Source organism: Phyllobates terribilis, unplaced genomic scaffold, assembly GCF_046119375.1.
Source record: "Phyllobates terribilis strain yellow unplaced genomic scaffold, ASM4611937v1 Scaffold_7__3_contigs__length_470593459, whole genome shotgun sequence".
Taxonomy (NCBI): Eukaryota; Metazoa; Chordata; class Amphibia; order Anura; family Dendrobatidae; genus Phyllobates; species Phyllobates terribilis.
This window is the reverse complement of record NW_027362767.1, coordinates 84,190,113-84,206,558: the sequence shown is the minus strand read 5'-3', so window position 1 is coordinate 84,206,558 and position 16,446 is coordinate 84,190,113. Positions and strand designations below refer to the sequence as shown.

The following is a 16,446-nucleotide window of genomic DNA, read 5'->3' as shown; positions in this document are numbered from 1 at the left end:
GTCGGTATGGGGATCACAGTTGGGGCATCATACTGTGTTGGTGTTACGATACTTTGCCTGTTGAGTTGAGAGGGGTGGGTACAGTAGGGTCATCATACCATACGTGTGACGGGTACTGCTGAGGAATTCACTGTGGGGGTATCATACTGTGTGTGGGTGGCACTTTATGGGGGCAATGAAAGAAAAATCTAGGACTTCAGCAGGAAGAAAATTACTATGTAAGGGCTGCAAAGTTGTGAGATCTGCTCTTCTGTTACCCCACTGAATATTAAAGAAGTTGTCCACTACTTTTACATTGATGCCCTATCCGATCAGCTGTTATCGGTGCCAGCTGCCGCCGCCAACCGGGAGTCCTTACCTGCGGGGCTGCGCCATCAAGTGGTAGTGTCTGCCGCGGTGTACTGCACATCTGCCTCCCATTCAATTGAATAGGAGGCAGATGTGCAGTACACTGCGATGGCCACTACCACTTGACGGCGGATATACATATCAGGGAGGTTAAATCCAAAAGATCGAGTAATTGATCAACAAACCAACCTATAACAGCAAACTGGTAAAATAACTAATTTTATTAACCATGAAAATACATATAGACATAAAACATACATCAATAAAAGGCACCTCCAGATGTGAGGGACTCTAGGCTACACACAACCGTGAGGTTTACAAAGGCATAATAGCATGCTGCTGACAGTAACAGATAACGTGACATCAAGTCTCCCTGTGCTACAGTCTATACGCATGTGCTAATCAGGCAAGTGAATGAGTGATAATATAGAAGTAGCATACCGTAGTGATATCGCCTTGGTGTAGATGTCAATGTGGAGCCAGGTCCCTCTCCCCTACGCACGTTTCGTCATTAGACTTCCTCAGGGGGCATCAATTGAATAGGAAGCGGATGTGCAGTACACCGCGGTGGCCACTACCACATGGCGGCGGAGCCCCGCAGGAGAGGACTTCTGGCCGCCGGCGGGCGCCGCCGGCATCAATATCAGCAAATTGGCAGGGGTGCCGGGTGCAGGACCCCGGCTGATCATACATTGATGCCCTATCCTAAGTAGTAGACAACCCCTTTAAGGTTTTGATTTTGTTTTTTTTAATAAATATCTGGTTAGCCCGCGACTTTGCCCAAGTTTTTAATTTTGGCCCTCTGTCTACTTGAGTTTGACATCCCTGATCTATGTGATAATATTTTTAGAATGTTTAGACATATCCCAGTGATTCTGAGATTTTTTCTTTTCGTGACACATTGTACTTTGTTAATGGTAAATTTAGGTTGATATGATTTGCGTTTTTTTATGAAAATATACGGAACTTGACAAAAAATTACACAGATTCATAATTTTTGAACTCTTATCGAGGGGTGTAGCAACCAGTTTGGACCCACAGGTGCTGCACAAAAGGTTGTAACATCGGGACACAAAAATAACATTTTCATTTTTCCATGAAAACATTCATTTGCCTCAATTTTTTCATTTTGACAAGGGTAACAAGAGAAACTAGACCTCACAACTTATTGTGCTTGGCCGAGCACCCATGTGTTGTCTAAGGGAGAGTCACTGTCAGATATTTGCGGTGGCGGCTTATCTCCAGGAGACGATAATCGGACATGACGGATCCTTATCTTCCCCGAGAATCAATTGTCTGGGGCCCCCTACAGGCTAAACCTGTCAATATTGGCGGGGTTGGAGGACATTAGTCTAATTGGTACGGGGGCTTTATTAGAACTGTCAATGGCTTGATGTTATGAGATACAAAATGTTCTTCAGAGTATATATGTTACGGCGAAAGAGACAGAGAGTGTGTTTGGTTTCATTTCAACTTATATTATATTGCTTAAATTGTTCTAATGTATGTACAATGGAAAAAATGGAAGAAATTACAAAAAAGAAATCTGATTAAAAAAATTTTTTTTTAGGATTTTACCTCTTTTGAATCCGGGTGATTACGAGCCAGAAGAGTTTCACCTAGACGGACACAGCTGTCATAAGTGGAATTTCTGGCTTCAATTTCAGCCCTCAGTTCCTGGTGGTGTTTTATTAAGAACTCGACAGACGACACATCTCTGTCAATCAAACAAAAACGTCACATAAACACATTTTTTGGCAATAGTTAAATGCACCTGTTAGTGACAGCCATGTCATGGGGTGAACCACTCGTTGGACTGAAGCCTGCAGTGATCTGCACCTGCTCAGCAAAAGGATACCTAAAAGGGATTGATGTGGTAACGCACAGTGCTGAATTACAAAATTATTCAATATTTTTAAAGATGCATTTCATCCATTCACTCTAAAAATGATATCTTAGAACAATACAGATGAGGCTGCATTACTACTTGCTTGCAATTGATTAGACTAACGATGACCAAATCTGTAGGTTTCTGTGGGACAGGATGACCATGTAGTAGTGTGTAGAAGGAATCTAGACTTGCCAACAATGACAGATGTTGGGAAATAGAAGGATCAGGCTGATTTAGTTTAATAGGCCTGATTCTATCATACTCCGTGTAGATGAACCGATGATGAACCTTACTCCTCCTCCCCAACCAGAACACATGAATGCTCCGCGGTTGGAGGCCATTAAAATAGGGTCAATATTGACTTTTAGGATTTCCAGTTCCAATAGGTGGCACTAGAGTTCAAATCCTCTTTCTCTCTGAAGAGACAATTTCCATATTTAAATTTCCCAAAGGAGCATTGCACGGCCTATAAGTCTCCTTACACTGCATGTCAGGCATGTCACTGTCCACAAGGAGAAACTTTACCCCTTAGATCTTAAAATCAACTTCCAAGCTAGGGACTTGTGTATTAATAATAGTTATTATCAGCTTGAAATATGTAAGTGAGATTTATCTTTTGGGACAAAAAAAAAATGTTTTCTTGTCTTTTAATGGACAGAGTGGATTTTTATGAATTGTTAGCCTTCATTTTTTCTACACATTGGGTTTCGGATATTGACCCAGGGACTTTACATTTTCTATGCACTCAGCATTTTCTCCTGTGCATGCATGTAAGAATGTGAACTAACCAAACATTTCATTAATTGCATGTATTAGTTATAACCATTGGTTCAAATAAAGTATTGCATATATATTGTGTTACCTAAAATGAGGGTAAATATTGGACATGCACATATAGGATAAACATGCCCCATACCTCGGTTTCTCCTGGGTTTCAATCTGTCTCATAATACTTTCCATCCAGAGCATTAAATTGCGGACCATGCTGAAGAAATGGAACTTCTCAGCTGCGCTGCTCAGTTCAGTCCGGCGCCCATCACAGGCATCCAGAAGCGCTTTCCAGGCCTCTGTCACCTCCCTCTCCTTTTTCTGTATCGCCATAGCTTGATCGCCTGCATAGGCAGCATACAGACGAGTTGCTGTGTCTTGAAAACCTTGGACCTGTAATAATAAATGTAAATCTGTAAAATATATTATATTTAATCCTTGTCCTTATAGGTTAGAGACATGTCTGACAACAACAAAAATACACACACAGGGTGTAGGTCTGTTCCTCACAGTAATACATGCTGGGTCTGCATCTTTCACTAGCTCTCATGTATCAGCATAGCTTCATTCCTGTTCTGCTTTACCTCCTGAGAGATCTCTTCTCCCCTGTATACAAACATGCCGACATGAAGCTAGGGAGATTGTGGGATCTCTCTGATCTCTGAGGCAGCCTGTGTGATCTCTTCCCGCAGATTCGGTGGTGAGTTCTTTCTTTACATAGTCTGCATGCAATCTCTCCTCCCTCCTCCTTTCCCTGCAGATTTCACAATGAGTTCTCCTCTCCCACCACATATTCTGTGGGATCTCTTTCCCTACAGACTGTCATCTCCTCCATCTTTGGGTACCTAGTTTTGCCATATACAACCCCCCCAACCTTTGCTACTATCTCTAACACTGCAACAAAGCGATGGGTACAGCAGAGAGAACAGATGGCATAAGCCTCGTGTCAACAGCAGCAAGGAGCAATGTGATGCTGGGTTTGTATGAGAAGCAGCACAACCAGGTATGTAAAGACGTTGCACAGACTCTACAGCTGCAAAATGGTAAACATACTTAAGACTATTTATTAAAGTGCCTAGTATTGCATTTGGATATTAAATGAACAAAAATCAGTGCTAATGTGTTTAAAGTCTTTTAAATTATAGCTATAATAAAAAAAATACTTTTAAATTGCCTCCTAAATAATACATTTAAAGGGAAGCTGTTTTTTTAAAAGAAGTTGCCTGATAAATGGAAATTTTATTTGACCTATTATGTGCAAAAAGCTAGTAGGGAATTTACAAGTGATATATGGGGGTATGTACCTGTGATCCAATAAAATGAATACTCCTTTCAAAGTCTGTGTGTACTCTGTGCAATGTCTCCGCAGTGTGAACGTCTCCTCCCAGCTCCTCTGGTAGTTCCTTGTGCTTCTCATCGATCATGCCCAGGATTTCAGTTCCATCATAGAAGTACTTGTGTAGGTCATAAGATGCAGATAACAGCTGGACACGGGTGTCAATTAGTTCTAGTAGATCTGCCCAGCTCTCGTTCAGGTTGTCTTTCCATTCTGCAATGGTTGCAGCTTCAGAGTGACCCGCATCAATCAGTTCCTCAATTAAAATATTCACGTTGTCCATACGTTCCTGCCCAATGGCTCCTGTCTCTTTTGCAAAGTCACGGAATTTGTCTCGAAGAATCTAAGGAAAGGTTTTTTAAATATTTAGACGGAATCAAGAACGAACATTCAAAAGTGGAACAAGTCCCATCAGGCACAAAATAAACGGAGCAATCAGCAGTACAGATCACACAACAGTCAAGAGTGGGATCATGCGGGTAACCTTGCTGCCTCAGTCCATTACAGAATCCATGAACAGGTCTGTGATCTAACCCTAAATGCTCCTGTACGAATTACAGTCAATTGGGATAAGCCCACCAAAGTGTCTGGTGGTGGCCTAATGCACTTCCCCAAAACTGAACACATGCACGCTCGACCATAATGAGCATGCATGTGTATTGTGGGAGAAGAGAGGGATAGCTGACAGTATGAAAGCATACCAATGCGTCTGAATCAATGCAGCTCCTCAGAGTAGACATGGCTGAAATAGTGAAATGTAAGGCCGATATTAAATTAGAGGTAAGGTCCCGCTTCAATTATTGCTTCTAAAGGTGAGCGATGACCACTTACTAACACGCTGCGGGTCCGGCTAACATGGCTTTTGGAAAACTTCATTGTTTAAATAAATAAGAGTAAGCTTATGAGTGTCATTGATTACCTACCACATAACTCAAAGAAGTGAGGGTGAAACGCGCGTAGGGGCGCCAGGACACCCACTCAGCAGCAGGTTAGAGTAAGTACACAGCCTTAATATCTCCTATAATGGTAAGGGAGATACATGATTCCTATTTGGGAACACTATGATAGAGGCACTGGACACTTTATGGGTTAATAGTAGATAACTATCAGAGGCTTTTTTTTTACTTCAGATTGTGCTCTCCTGGCTGTTGGAGTCGTTGTCCTAATTGTGTAGCACCGTGGCACTGTGATTGTTTTAAAAGTGTTGTTTAATAAAGATTATTTTATATTTTCTCACAACTCTGGTCATTTTTGGGTTTCTTTAGACCCTGGTTTGGTAGAATTGTTTAAATAAATGTAGTAATAAAAAACACGCAATTCTCAACTTGGCTCATCTAATATTATATCTGATGTGTTAATCACACAGTTACATAGTTAGTAGGTTAAATTATATCCATGAAGGAAAAGGTAAACTTTAGGAATTTGGTTCTCTCTATTGCTCTAGAGCACACATGTCAAACTTTGGCCTGCAGAGTAAGTATACTTGGCCTGAGAAGCCGGGCCCCCGCCCAGCATCGCACTTGTTGCTGTATTGGCATCATGGATGGACGTGTGGCCCCGCTGTGAGCTCCCATATCCTGTGGTCCTGTGTCTGAGTATGATATTTTCTATATTTCAAATGTATACAATTGAATGCACTATTTATTGATTATTAGTATGCACCTGTCATTATCAATTGCTATACCTTGGACACCTAAACTCTAAGATCTATAATGATTTGACCTCAGTGTCTATCTATGGGGTACTCATTGGTAGTACACATGGCTATGGAGCTTCATGTGGATTGCACACAAAGGGCTTCACATGTCCCGTACTAAGATTCATTTTTATAGTGTATGTGTTTTGCACCACCTGTGTATCAATTGTCTGTATCTTATTTAATAAAAGTATATTTTTATATTCAAAAATATTTTTGTGTTTTTGATCGCTGATGTTTTTCTATGGTTATGTATGGAGGACTATCTGGGGCCCATTATACTGTATGGAGGACTATGTGGGGCCATTATACTGTATGGAGGACTATGTGGGGCCATTATACTGTATGGAGGACTATGTGGGCCCCAATGTTCTGTATGGAGGACTATGTGGGGCCCATTATACTGTATGGAGGACTATGTGGGGCCCATTATTCTGAATGGAGGACTATGTGAGGCCCATTATACTGTATGGAGGACTATGTGGGCCCCAATATTCTGTATGGAGGACTATGTGGGGCCCATTATACTGTATGGAGGACTATGTGTGGCCATTATACTGTATGGAGGACTATGTGGGGTTATTATTCTGCATGGAGGACTATGTGGGGTCCATTATTCTGAAAGGAGGACTATGTGAGGCCCATTATACTGTACGGAGGACTATGTGGGCCCCAATATTCTGTATGGAGGACTATGTGGGGCCCATTATACTGTATGGAGGACTATGTGGGGCCATTATACTGTATGGAGGACTATGTGGGGTTATTATTCTGCATGGAGGACTATGTGGGGCCCATTATACTGTATTGAGTACTATTTGGGGCCCATTATACTGTATGGAGGACTATATGAGGCCCATTATACTGTAGGGAGGACTATGTGGGGCCATTATACTGTATTGAGTACTATGTGGGGCCCATTATACTGTATGGAGGACTATATGGGGCCCATTATACTGTAGGGAGGACTATGTGGGGTCATTATACTGTATGGAGGACTATGTGGGGCTCGTTATTCTGTATGGAGGACTATGTGGGGCCATTATACTGTATGGAGCACTATGTGGGGCCATTATTCTGTATGGAGGACTATGTAAGCCCATTATCCTGTATGGGGGACTATGTGGGCCAATTATCCTGTATGAAGAACTATGTGAGGCCCATTATTCTGTATGTAGGACTATGTGGGGCCCATTATTCTGTATGGGGGACTATGTGGGGTCAATTATTCTGTATGGAGGACTATGTGAGGCCCATTATTCTGTATGGAGGACTATGTGGGGCCCATTATTCTGTACGGAGGACTATGTGGGGCCCATTATTCTGTATGGAGGACTATGTGGGGCCCATTATTCTGTATGGAGGACTATGTGGGGCTCATTATACTGTATGGAGGACAAGGTGGGGCCCATTATACGGTATGGAGGACTATGTGGGGTTATTATTCTGCATGGAGGACTATGTGGGACCCATTATTCTGAATGGAGGGCTATGTGGGGCCCATTATTATGTATAGAGGACTATGTGGGGCCCATTATTCTGTATGGAGGACTATATGGGGCCCATTATACTGTATTGAGTACTATGTGGGTCCCATTACACTGTATGGAGGACTATGTGGGGCCATTATTCTGTAGGAGGACTATGTGGGGCCCATTATACTGTATGGAGGACTATGTGGGGCCATTATACTGTATGGAGGACTGTGTGGGGCCCATTATACTGTATGGAGGACTATGTGAGGCCATTATTATGTATGGAGGATTATGTGGGCCCTTATTATGTATGAAGGACTATGTGGGGCCCATTGTTCTGTATGAAAGACTATGTGAGGCCCATTATACTGTATGGAGGACTATGTGGGGCCATTATACTGTATGGAGGACTACGTGGGGCCCATAATACTGTACAGAGGACTGTGTGGGCCCATTATACTGTATGGAGGACTATGTGGGGCCCATTATACCGTATGGAGGACTATGTGGGGTTATTATTCTGTATGGAGGACTATGTGGGGCCCATTATACTGTATTGAGTACTATGTGGGGCCCATTATACTGTATGGAGGACTATGTGGGGCCATTATTCTGTATGGAGGACTATGTGAAGCCCATTATACTGTATGGAGGACTATGTGGGGCCATTATTCTGTATGGAGGACTATGTGAGGCCCATTATACTGTATGGAGGACTATATGGGGCCCATTATACTGTAGGGAGAACTATGTGGGGCCCATTATACTGTATAGAGGACTATGTGGGGCCCACTCTTCTGTATGGGGGACTATGTGGGGCCCATTATACTGTATGGAGGACTATGTGGGGCCCATTATACTGTATGGAGGACTATGTGGGGCCCATTATTCTGAATGGAGGACTATGTGGGGCTCATTATTCTGTATGGAGGACTATGTGGGGCGCATTATACTGTATGGAGGACAATGTGGGGCCCATTATACTGTATGGAGGACTATGTGGGGCCCATTATTCTGTATGTAGGACTATGTGGAGCCATTATCCTGTGTGGAGGGTTGTGTGGGAATCACAGTTGGGGAATCATACTGTGATGGAAACGTTGAGTTGGGTACAGTAGGGTCATCATACTGTGTGTGGAGGGTATCGTGGGGGAGTTCACTGTGGCGGTATCCTGCTTTGTTTGGCGGGCACTTTTGTTGACATCATACTTTATTACCTGTATTACTTAAGGTTTTTTATCCTTTGTTATTACTAATTTAAATTAGGTCATTGGGCCATATGCTTTTTACTGCTCTTATATAACATATTATATTATTCCAGTATGCTCCATTTGTGATTCTGTGTTTATTTTATTCTAAGAATTATTAATTATCTATGTACTTTGTTCGTGGGACAACCCCTTTAAGTTTGTTTCCATATGAAAAGGTTTTTTGATGATAAGGAAAAATGTCCTCAATTGTAGACATTTTTAGTAAATATCAAGGTTGGCCGGCGACTTTGTCCAAGTTTTTAATTTTGGCCCTCTGTGTAGTTGAGTTTGACATTCCTATTCTAGAGGAAGGCAAAAACCCATAATGAATTAACTAAAATTTTCTCTCACTAGTGTCAATCAGATTGGAAAAACATCTAAAAAACTGAATGTTATACATGTACTTAAGCATTTGTTATTTTCTTCTAAGAAATCATCTAAGCCCTTGTTTAAAACCATCGATGGTTCCCGCTGTGACCAGCTCCTGACGTCGACTATTCCACAGATAAATAGTTCTTATGGTAAAGAAGCCTGTCTCCTCTGGAGATTGAACCTTTCTTTCACCAGGTGGAGGGGATGTCCCCTTTTGTCTTTTGATAGTGTTTTACATGAAACAGCTTTTGACTCTATTTTATTGTATGGACTTTTTATGTAATTGTACAATTTACTTGTGACTTAAAGGGGTTTTCAAGGTTAAACATACATTTCTGCAGTGCCTTTATCTCACTGCTGGTTGCTGAATCCTGACAGTGTGCAATACGCTCACTGTCAGGATTCTGATCTGTCAGTTCGAGCTGTGGTCACATGACCTCCCATATATGATTTGCATACTCGTGGTCATGTTCCACAAGAAACTTTTCCTGCTTCTTTCACTATTCTATTGAGAGAAGCAAAAAGACAATTCATTCAGCACTTGACAGCGAGTATGAAAATCATGTGATGACCGCTCGATCTGTCAAACAACTCGGAATCCTGACAGTGGGCATATTGCACGCTATCAAAATTCGGCAATCAGCAGTGTGCACCAAACGATCGCTCACTCAAAAGTTATTCAACCATCGACCTACTTCTTTTTAATGTGTATGGTGGCCTTAAGAGTGCTTGTTGTTACAGATATTTGTGTCTATGCTTTTCTAGGGCTACTCAAATATTTTTTCATACCCAGGACCGTGCCCGCACTGAAGCCCTGCAAAGACAGGTATAAACGATACTTACAGTCACATGATCTAAATCTTGACCCATCTCCTGGGATGAGGCTTTGATGTCCCTCTCTGCAATCCACTGCTCCAAATCTTCCACTTCCCTCTTCAGCTGGAACATGTGGTAATGGTTGTCCAGATTCTGTCTCTTCTCGTCTGCCCTGTCCCTCAGTGCTGTGTACTGTTTTTCCAGATTGTCCTGGTGTCGCATTATCTGTTCACTATGAGCAGAAATAAGAAAAATTAAAATTTGTTGTTCCTGTCATGACACTTTAAAGGGTACTGATCATTTCCAATAGGAAGTGTATGAGCCTACGCTTCACTGTGTGTATAGACCTAATAGGAAGTGTATGAGCCTGCACTCCACTGTGTGTACAGGTCTAATAGGAAGTGTATGAGCCTGCACTCCACTGTGTGTACAGGCCTAATAGGAAGTGTATGAGCCCGCACTCCACTGTGTGTACAGGCCTAATAGGAAGTGTATGAGCCCGCACTCCACTGTGTGTACAGGCCTAATAGGAAGTGTATGAGCCCGCACTCCACTGTGTGTACAGGCCTAATAGGAAGTGTATGAGCCCGCACTCCACTGTGTGTACAGGCCTAATAGGAAGTGTATGAGCCTGCACTCCACTGTGTGTACAGGCCTAATAGGAAGTGTATGAGCCTGCACTCCACTGTGTGTACAGGCCTAATAGGAAGTGTATGAGCCCGCACTCCACTGTGTGTACAGGCCTAATAGGAAGTGTATGAGCCTGCACATCACTGTGTGCACAGGCCCAATAGGAAGTGTATGAGCCCGCACTCCACTGTGTGTACAGGCCTAATAGGAAGTGTATGAGCCTGCACTCCACTGTGTGTACAGGTCTAATAGGAAGTGTATGAGCCTGCACATCACTGTGTGCACAGGCCCAATAGGAAGTGTATGAGCCCGCACTCCACTGTGTGTACAGGCCTAATAGGAAGTGTATGAGCCTGCACTCCACTGTGTGTACAGGTCTAATAGGAAGTGTATGAGCCTGCACATCACTGTGTGCACAGGCCCAATAGGAAGTGTATGAGCCCGCACTCCACTGTGTGTACAGGCCTAATAGGAAGTGTATGAGCCCGCGCTCCACTGTGTGTACAGGCCTAATAGGAAGTGTATGAGCCTGCACATCACTGTGTGCACAGGCCCAATAGGAAGTGTATGAGCCCGCACTCCACTGTGTGTACAGGCCTAATAGGAAGTGTATGAGCCCGCACTCCACTGTGTGCACAGGCCCAAAAGGAAGTGTATGAGCCCGCACTCCACTGTGTGTACAGGCCTAATAGGAAGTGTATGAGCCCACACTACACTGTGTGCACAGGCCCAAAAGGAAGTGTATGAGCCCGCACTCCACTGTGTGTACAGGCCTAATAGGAAGTGTATGAGCAAGCACTCCACTGTGTGTACAGGCCTAATAGGAAGTGTATGAGCCTGCACTCCACTGTGTGCACAGGCCTAATAGGAAGTGTATGAGTAAGCACTCCACTGTGTGTACAGGCCTAATAGGAAGTGTATGAGCCTGCCCTCCACTGTGTGTACAGGCCCAATAGGAAGTGTATGAGCCCGCACTCCACTGTGTGTACAGGCCCAATAGGAAGTGTATGAGCCCGCACTCCACTGTGTGTACAAGCCCAATAGGAAGTGTATGAGCCCGCACTTCACTGTGTGTACAGGCCTAATAGGAAGTGTATGAGCCCGCACTCCACTGTGTGCGCAGGCCTAATAGGAAGTGTATGAGCCCGCACTCCACTGTGTGTACAGGCCTAAAAGGAAGTGTATGAGCCTGCGCTCCATTGTGTGTAGAGACCTAATAAGAAGTATATAAGCCCGCAGTCCACTATGTGTATAGGCCTAATAGGAAGTGTATGAACCTGCACTCCACTATGTGTACAGACCTAATAGGTAGTGTATGAGCCCACAGTCCACTGTGTGTACAGGCCCAATAGGAAGTGTATGAGCCCGCACTCCACTGTGTGTACAGGCCCAATAGGAAGTGTATGAGCCCACACTCCATTGTGTGTACAGGCCTAATAGGGAGTGTATGAGCCCGCACTCCACTGTGTGTACAGGCCTAATAGGGAGTGTATGAGCCCGTACTGCACTGTGTGTACAGACTTAATAGGAAGAGTATGAGCCCACACTCCACTGTGTGTACAGGCCCAATAGGAAGTGTATGAGCCCACACTCCACTGTGTGTACAGGCCCAATAGGAAGTGTATGAGCCCGCACACCACTGTGTGTACAGGATCAATAGGAACTGTATGAGCCCGCACTCCACTGTGTGTACAGGATCAATAGGAACTGTATGAGCCCGCACTCCACTGTGTGTACAAGCCTAACAGGAAGTGTATGAGACCCCACTCCACTGTGTGCACAGGCCCAATAGGAAGTGTATGAGCCCGCACTCCACTGTGTGTACAGGCCTAATAGGAAGTGTATGAGCCTGCACTACACTGTGTGCACAGGCCCAATAGGAAGTGTATGAGCCTGCACTCCACTGTGTGCACAGGCCTAATAGGAAGTGTATGAGCAAGCACTCCACTGTGTGTACAGGCCTAATAGGAAGTGTATGAGCCTGCACTCCACTGTGTGCACAGGCCCAATAGGAAGTGTATGAGCCCGCACTCCACTGTGTGCATAGGCCTAATAGGAAGTGTATGAGCCCGCACTCCACTGTGTGTACAGGCCTAATAGGAAGTGTATGAGCCCGCACTCCACTGTGTGCACAGGCCTAATAGGAAGTGTATGAGCCTGCACTCCACTGTGTGTACAGGCCTAATAGGAAGTGTATGAGCCCGCACTCCACTGTGTGCACAGGCCTAATAGGAAGTGTATGAGCCCGCACTCCACTGTGTGTACAGGCCTAATAGGAAGTGTATGAGCCCGCACTCCACTGTGTGCACAGGCCTAATAGGAAGTGTATGAGCCTGCACTCCACTGTGTGTACAGGTCTAATAGGGAGTGTATGAGCCTGCACTCCACTGTGTGCACAGGCCTAATACGAAGTGTATGAGCCCGCACTCCACTGTGTGTACAGGCCTAATAGGAAGTGTATGAGCCCGCACTCCACTGTGTGTACAGGCCCAATAGGAAGTGTATGAGCCCGCACTCCACTGTGTGCACAGGCCTAATAGGAAGTGTATGAGCCCGCACTCCACTGTGTGTACAGGCCTAATAGGAAGTGTATGAGCCCGCATTCCACTGTGTGCACAGGCCTAATAGGAAGTGTATGAGCCTGCACTCCACTGTGTGTACAGGCCTAATAGGAAGTGTATGAGCCTGCACTCCACTGTGTGCACAGGCCTAATACGAAGTGTATGAGCCCGCACTCCACTGTGTGTACAGGCCTAAAAGGAAGTGTATGAGCCTGCGCTCCATTGTGTGTAGAGACCTAATAAGAAGTATATAAGCCCGCAGTCCACTGTGTGTATAGGCCTAATAGGGAGTGTATGAACCTGCACTCCACTATGTGTACAGACTTAATAGGTAGTGTATGAGCCCACAGTCCACTGTGTGTACAGGCCCAATAGGAAGTGTATGAGCCCGCACTCCACTGTGTGTACAGGCCCAATAGGAAGTGTATGAGCCCACACTCCATTGTGTGTACAGGCCTAATAGGGAGTGTATGAGCCCGCACTCCACTGTGTGTACAGGCCTAATAGGGAGTGTATGAGCCCGTACTGCACTGTGTGTACAGACTTAATAGGAAGTGTATGAGCCCACACTCCACTGTGTGTACAGGCCCAATAGGAAGTGTATGAGCCCACACTCCACTGTGTGTACAGGCCCAATAGGAAGTGTATGAGCCCGCACTCCACTGTGCGTACAGGATCAATAGGAACTGTATGAGCCCGCACTCCACTGTGTGTACAAGCCTAACAGGAAGTGTATGAGCCTGCACATCACTGCGTTTACAGGCCCAATAGGAAGTGTATGAGCCCGCACTCCATTGTGTGTGCAGGGCCAATAGGAAGTGTATGAGCCCACACACCACTGTGTGTACAGGCCAAATAGGAAGTGTATGAGCCCGCACTCCACTGTGTGTACAGGCCCAATAAGAAGTGTATGAGCTCGCACTCCACTGTGTGTACAGGGCCAATAGGAAGTGTATGAGCCTGCAAACCACTGTATGTACAGGCCCAGTAGGAAGTATATGAGCCTGCACATAACTGCGTGTACAGGGCCAATAGAAAGTGTATGAGCCCGCGCTCCACTGTGTATACAGGCCCAATAGGAAGTGTATGAGCCTGCACATAACTGTGTGTACAGGGCCAATAGAAAGTGTATGAGCCCGCGTTCCACTTTGTGTACAGGCCCAATAGAAAGTGTAAGAGCCCGCACTCCACTGTGTGTACAGGCCCAATAAGACGTGTATGAGCCAACACACCACTGTGTGTACAGGCCCAAAAGGAAGTGCATGAGCCCGCACCTCACTGTGTGTACAGGCCCAATATGAAATGTATGAGCCCGCACTACACTGTGTGTACAGGCCTAATAGGAAGTGTATGAGCCCGCACTCCACTGTGTGTACAGGCCTAATAGGAAGTGTATGAGCCCGCACTATACTGTGTGTACAGGCCCAATAGGAAGTGTATGAGCCTGCACTCCACTGTGTGTACAGGCCTAATAGGGAGTGTATGAGCAAGCACTCCACTGTGTGTACAGGCCTAATAGGGAGTGTATGAGCCCGCACTCCACTGTGTGTACAGACTTTATAGGTAGTGTATGAGCCTACAGTCCACTGTGTGTACAGGCCCAATAGGAAGTGTATGAGCCCACACTCCACTGTGTGTACAGGCCCAATAGGAAGTGTATGAGCCCGCACTCCATTGTGTGTACAGGCCTAACAGGGAGTGTATGAGCCAGCACTCCACTGTGTGTACAGACCTAATAGGAAGTGTATGAGTCTGCACTCCACTGTGTGTACAGACCTAATAGGAAGTGTATGAGCCTGCGCTCCACTGTGTGTATAGGCCCAATAGAAAGTGTATGACCCCGCACTCCACTGTGTGTACAGGCCCAATAGGAAGTGTATGAGCCCGCGCTCCACTGTGTGCACAGGTCTAATAGGAAGTGTATGAGCCCGCACTCCACTGTGTGTACAGGCCTAATAGGAAGTGTGTGAGCCTGCACTCCACAGTGTGCACAGGCCCAATAGGAAGTGTATGAGCCCGCACTCCACTGTGTGTACAGGCCTAATAGGAAGTGTATGAGCCTGCACTCCACTGTGTGTACGGACCCAAAAGGAAGTGTATGAGCCCGCGCTCCACTGTGTGTACGGACCCAATAGGAAGTGTATGAGCCCGCGCTCCACTGCGTGTACGGACCCAATAGGAAGTGTATGAGCCCGGACTCCACTGTGTGTACAGGTCTAATAGGAAGTGTATGAGCCTGCACTCCACTGTGTGTACAGGTCTAATAGGAAGTGTATGAGCCCGCGCTCCACTGTGTGTACAGGTCTAATAGGAAGTGTATGAGCCCGCACTCCACTGTGTGCACAGGTCTAATAGGAAGTGTATGAGCCCGCACTCCACTGTGTGTACAGGTCTAATAGGAAGTGTATGAGCCCGCACTCCACTGTGTGTACAGGTCTAATAGGAAGTGTATGAGCCCGCCCTTCACTGTGTGTACGGACCCAATAGTAAGTGTATGAGCCCGCGCTCCACTGCGTGTACGGACCCAATAGGAAGTGTATGAGCCCGGACTCCACTGTGTGTACAGGTCTAATAGGAAGTGTATGAGCCCGCGCTCCACTGTGTGTACAGGTCTAATAGGAAGTGTATGAGCCCGCACTCCACTGTGTGTACAGGTCTAATAGGAAGTGTATGAGCCTGCACTCCACTGTGTGCACAGGTCTAATAGGAAGTGTATGAGCCCGCACTCCACTGTGTGTACAGGCCTAATAGGAAGTGTATGAGCCTGCACTCCACTGTGTGTACAGGTCTAATAGGAAGTGTATGAGCCTGCACTCCACTGTGTGTACAGGTCTAATAGGAAGTGTATGAGCCCGCACTCCACTGTGTGTACAGGTCTAATAGGAAGTGTATGAGCCTGCACTCCACTGTGTGTACAGGTCTAATAGGAAGTGTATGAGCCCGCACTCCACTGTGTGCACAGGTCTAATAGGAAGTGTATGAGCCCGCACTCCACTGTGTGCACAGGTCTAATAGGAAGTGTATGAGCCCACACTCCACTGTGTGTACAGGTCTAATAGGAAGTGTATGAGCCTGCACTCCACTGTGTGCACAGGTCTAATAGGAAGTGTATGAGCCTGCACTCCACTGTGTGCACAGGTCTAATAGGAAGTGTATGAGCCCGCACTCCACTGTGTGCACAGGCCCAATAGGAAGTGTATGAGCCCGCATTCCACTGTGTGTACAGGCCTAATAGGAAGTGTATGAGCCTGCACTCCACTGTGTGTACAGGTCTAATAGGAAGTGTATGAGCCCGCATTCCAC

General features: G+C 45.5%; 1 protein-coding gene across 1 annotated transcript in view; it reads right to left on the bottom strand.

Moving 5' to 3' along the window:
• SPTB (spectrin beta, erythrocytic) overlaps nt 1-16,446 on the bottom strand; it is a 140,844-nt gene that overhangs the window by 19,140 nt on the left and 105,258 nt on the right. The window contains exons 25-28 of the mRNA XM_073638915.1: nt 9,980-10,184; nt 4,312-4,686; nt 3,156-3,400; nt 1,927-2,065 (exon numbers count right to left, since the gene is read on the bottom strand). Of these exons, the coding sequence (XP_073495016.1) occupies nt 1,927-2,065; nt 3,156-3,400; nt 4,312-4,686; nt 9,980-10,184 (964 nt within the window). The remainder of the gene's footprint in view (nt 1-1,926; nt 2,066-3,155; nt 3,401-4,311; nt 4,687-9,979; nt 10,185-16,446) is intronic.